At 35.4% G+C, this 4,599-nt stretch overlaps 1 protein-coding gene across 1 annotated transcript; it reads right to left on the bottom strand.

Annotated features, from left to right (window-relative positions):
* Window positions 1-350: 350 nt before the first annotated feature.
* On the bottom strand, window positions 351-3,001 carry LOC104243414 (uncharacterized). The gene is made up of 3 exons (XM_009798593.2): window positions 1,930-3,001; window positions 962-1,190; window positions 351-726 (listed from the first exon to the last, which is right to left on the bottom strand). The coding sequence occupies exons 1-3, from the start codon at window positions 2,775-2,777 to the stop codon at window positions 556-558; spliced, it is 1,248 nt and encodes a 415-aa protein (XP_009796895.1). The 5' UTR covers window positions 2,778-3,001; the 3' UTR covers window positions 351-555.
* Window positions 3,002-4,599: the final 1,598 nt, after the last annotated feature.

Genomic DNA, 4,599 nt, shown 5'->3' with positions numbered 1-4,599 from the left:
GTTCTTTAATTTGAAACCAAAAAACATAACTGTCTACTCCATTACTTTGTAATTAGAGCTCCTTGACCATGAGAAATTTCATTTTTTTTTGGGCCAAAAGCGGTCAAACAAATATAAAGCTTTTCTTAAACAGACCAGAAACAAAAAGAAAGCAGCGTTTAAATCAAACTAATAAATGCAAGATACTTGTCTTTCATATACTGATATTCGCATTTATCACTTAAACCATTATTCTCACTTCAATTTTAAAGTGCTAAGATTAAATTGTATGATTTGGTATGAACACCGGATACTAAGGCGAAATAGTATCATACACATTAACTCTTGCAAGGAAAACAGAAGTGCAAAAATTGGAAAAAAATCATCTTCGTTGATGTGCATGTAGGTTGAAAGGATGTATATACAGGTTACAATTGGGGTCAACTAAACGGTAAGGCATTAAACTCAACCTCCAGCGGGCATTTTGCCAGCCAGGGTGGCTTTGGAATATTCATTCATACTTTGCATACTAGTAGTAAATTTACATTTACCAAACTTTAATGCGCCAGTAAAGACTTAGTAATAATTGTTAGTGTCACAGAATTTTCCATGCATTTGGTTTTGAACTGCTTTAATAGCAGCAACTCTGGCAGCAGTGGCAGCTCTGTTTGCTGCCATCACTGCCTTGTTCACTTGGCCATCCACCCTACGTATGTTAATTGCATTCTCTGCTGCCTTTCTAGCTGCCTGCAACAATAACCAGAGAGCACGTGAGAAACAATCAGAAAGATGATAACAAGTCAATGTTTGAGCAGTTGCATAACTAGAGAGACTTAACTGCAAGGAGGAGGAGGGTGAGGGTATTAAATGAGAAGTCAACAACAACTACACGTCTCAATCACAAAGCAAATTGGAGTCGACTATACGAGGGTCGACTATATGAATCCTCACTGACCATATTAGACCACAACATAAATTTTACCTGAACGGCTAGGAGGACGGCATCAGTAAGTTGGGGCAATGGAGTATTGAGATTCCCAGAGGCCCACTCTCCACACCTTGAGTCACCATTTCTAAATGTGTACATTCCGTAACCTTGCTTACGACCCTCATGCCATGACCCTTCATAGCAATGCCCATTGGCAAAGTGATACACACCAAAACCATGAATCTTGTCTCCAAAATATTCCCCCGCATATCGATCCCCGTTCCTGCACCAAATTAGTGATACACAGCTCATAGTCAATCCCAAATGAAGAAAGAGATTGCTAAAAAAATTATTTTAGTAGCAGCTGTCCCAGTTGCTTATGACCTACTCCCACTCATTTTAATACTAAAACAATCAAGAACCAGACAGCGACAAGAACTTCACTCAAAATGGAAAGAAATGTTTGAAAAATCCAATTTATATAATTAGTCCGGACTTGATTTTGATGCTAATAAATTCACAAAACGCCATCAAACAGTAGCATTAATATTGCTACAGAACTCTGTCCTAAATCCATCATTATGCAAGAAGAAACCACAGTCCAAAAAGAAAAGTTAATATAACATCTACAAGAATGCAACCAAGCTTGAACTACATATCACAAGAATTATCGCTGATCCTATCTGTAAATCTCACAATTAAAAAGGAATCTGACAAAATGAACTGTACCTAAGCTATCACAAGCAAAATAGATTCCAGTCATATAACAACTGGAAATTTCCAGATCTGAAGAAAAATACTCCATAACAAACAAAGTCCAAATAAAGAAAGAGTTTAAGTTCTATATGCAGTGTAACAAAACAATCTACATAATCAGATCAATTATTAGGTAAATTACATGCAACTATCTTGACAATATGATAAAAATGGTAACTAACCTACTATCACAGGTTACAATGTAACATTTACATAGTTGGTGTATATAATTAAAATCCATAAAGGAATTAGTACATAATGTTTACCTGAAATGGTAACAGCCAAGGCCGTGCTTTACACCGCGTTTAAATTCACCAATGTAACAGCTCCCATCGGAGCAACTCTGAACTCCAATGCCATGACTCTGCCCATTACACCATTCCCCAGCATAAGTATCACCAGTATAGAACTTATACACTCCATAGCCATGCCTCAATCCTTGCCTATACTGCCCTCTATATTTGCTACCTCTTGCCCAGCTCTCCATCCCATACCCATCATACCTTCCATCAATCCACTCACCTTCATATCTCCCTTTCACAAAAAACGTGTAGACACCACTCCCGTTACACTTCCCCTTATGAAACTCCCCTTCATACATGTCCCCATTGCTGTAAACTTCCACTCCTTCTCTCACAATTTGCTTCTCTTTCCCATCTAATTTTCGCTCCCCAATGAACCATTGCACTTTACTCTTATTATTACTACTAGATATTAAACCGAGTTTCTTCCCGTACTCATTACACATGATTTTTAAACCGTTATAACATTGATGAATTGTACTCTTGTTTTTTCCGGCGAAGAACAGCAAAACGGCAATGAAAATCAGTGCGATGAGGAGATTTTCCGACGTGGATATGCCATCCCTGTTGAAGAAATAGAACAGTGTGTATATAGAGAGCAAGGAAATTGTAATAACAGGAGCTGCCCTGGCCGGACCGGAAGATAAAACCGGTCGAACCGGATTTGAGCCGGTTTTATGGGGCTTCTGCTCTTCAATGTCCGGTTCATCATCAGATATGCTGTGGAGGGACGAGGACCGGAGAGTAGGAGACGACCGGAGAAGTGAAGACTTGGTCCTCGTCAGCTTCGACTGGCTTTTCTGCGGCTCCATTGTTACTGGGTCCCGATGATTATCTGTAATCTCAGCCGTTGGATCTTCACTGTTCCATCCTGTATCTTGATATTCTTCTTATAACAAACTCGAATAACTGCTTCATCTCTCAGCGGCGGTGGGCGCAGGTTAAGCAGTTCCCAAGTGCGCAGGTTAAGCAGGTTTTTTGAAGTAGAAAAAAACGAGAAAAAGAGAGCGTCTGTCTCTAGAGAGAGAGAGAGAGTGTGTGTAATTAGAGAGAGGCGAAAGTGGAGCGGGTTTTATGTGAATTGTGGAGCCACCTTGATTTAATTTCAGCCGTAGATCTATATTCCGACGGATGGATTTAGAGGAAAATATTTCTAGGCGCTCGTGGTTTTCTTTGTGCAAGTTCCCGACTTTGACGGAAAGATTTGGTCGTGGCATTGGCATCTAGTTTTCTCTCTTTATTTTGTACGTGCCACTACCAAATGTACTTAAATATCTTTGCTTTTCTAGTTTTAAGACATTCCTCCTCCCCATCTGTTCTAGTAATGATTATTAAACAGTTAGTTTGCAACAAAAAAAAAAAAAAAAAAAGTTACATATTTGTACTTCTGTTTTTTTAGTCTTTTCTTAACTAAACTAGTTTAAAGGATAAAAGTTTTATTATAAGTATGTTTTTAAGTTTACCCTTTTGTAGGACTTATACATTCACTAAAAGGAGAAGAAAGGGAAGATGCTGCTATATTGCAATACCCGACTGAAGTTTCACATCTAAATAGCACTAAAAACAAATGAAATTGACAACGTATGATGCATAATGGAATTGATAATATATGAGCCACATGTTACCCTTTTTCAATTTGCAATAAAATATTTTCAAACTTGTTGAATTTTCAGTCCCTTCTTAAAGGAGACACCTTCTAATCTTTACTTTTTTTAATTTTATGGGGGCAAAATACTTTAAATCGCTCCTTAATTTGGCTCAGATTATTAGTATCCTTCCAAAACTATGTCCGGTCTTAATTAACCCCCCCCCCCTTAACTTGGTCTTTTGAGAGTCATTACCCCCCTAGACGTTTATATGACAAAAAGTGTGGGTGACCTGCCACGTGAATTTTTCTGTATATGTGGCATTTTTTAAAAAATAAAATATATTTTTACATTTTTAAGAATATTACTTTGTTAGATTATTTTTTTCGAATAAAATTTATAATAAAACTTGGATAGAACTACATCATTTAGGCTAAATACTTTTATTTCTTCTTTTGATGCAATGACTATTTATTTCAACTGTGTATTTTTACTTTTTTAGGTAAAATCTGTAAAAAAAAATATTTTTAGAGCACCGTAATTTAGAGATACATAAAAAGTTATAGCCAAAATAATGAATTTTAAACTATTTTTTTATATAACTTTTTAGATGCCTGAATACACTCTTTTTATTTCTTCTTTTGATGCAATGACTATTTATTTCAACTCTGTATTTTTACTTTTTAGGTAAAATCTGTAAAAAAAAATATTTTTAGAGCACCGTAATTTAGAGATACATAAAAAGTTATAGCCAAAATAATGAATTTTAAACTATTTTTTTATATAACTTTTTAGATGCCTGAATACACTCTTTTTATTTCTTCTTTTGATGCAATGACTATTTATTTCAACTCTGTATTTTTACTTTTTAGGTAAAATCTGTAAAAAAAAATATTTTTAGAGCACCGTAATTTAGAGATACATAAAAAGTTATAGCCAAAATAATTAATTTTAAACTATTTTTTTATATAACTTTTTAGATGTCTTGACTATTTATTTCAGTTGTATAAATCTTTATTCTCAGGTCAAATTCAAAAAAACAATTAAC

This window comes from Nicotiana sylvestris, chromosome 6 (assembly GCF_000393655.2).
Source record: "Nicotiana sylvestris chromosome 6, ASM39365v2, whole genome shotgun sequence".
Taxonomy (NCBI): Eukaryota; Viridiplantae; Streptophyta; class Magnoliopsida; order Solanales; family Solanaceae; genus Nicotiana; species Nicotiana sylvestris.
This window is presented reverse-complemented; position numbering and strand designations above follow the sequence as displayed.

Bases quoted from the DNA above. Each gene is read 5' to 3' on its own strand.
- LOC104243414 (XM_009798593.2), bottom strand. From the start codon at position 2,777: ATGGAGCCGCAGAAAAGCCAGTCGAAGCTGACGAGGACCAAGTCTTCA. The intron at 1,191-1,929 runs GTAAACATTATG...AATTTGGTGCAG, and splicing joins CTTGGCTGTTACCATTTCAG to GAACGGGGATCGATATGCGG. The intron at 727-961 runs GTAAAATTTATG...TTATTGTTGCAG, and splicing joins CCGTCCTCCTAGCCGTTCAG to GCAGCTAGAAAGGCAGCAGA.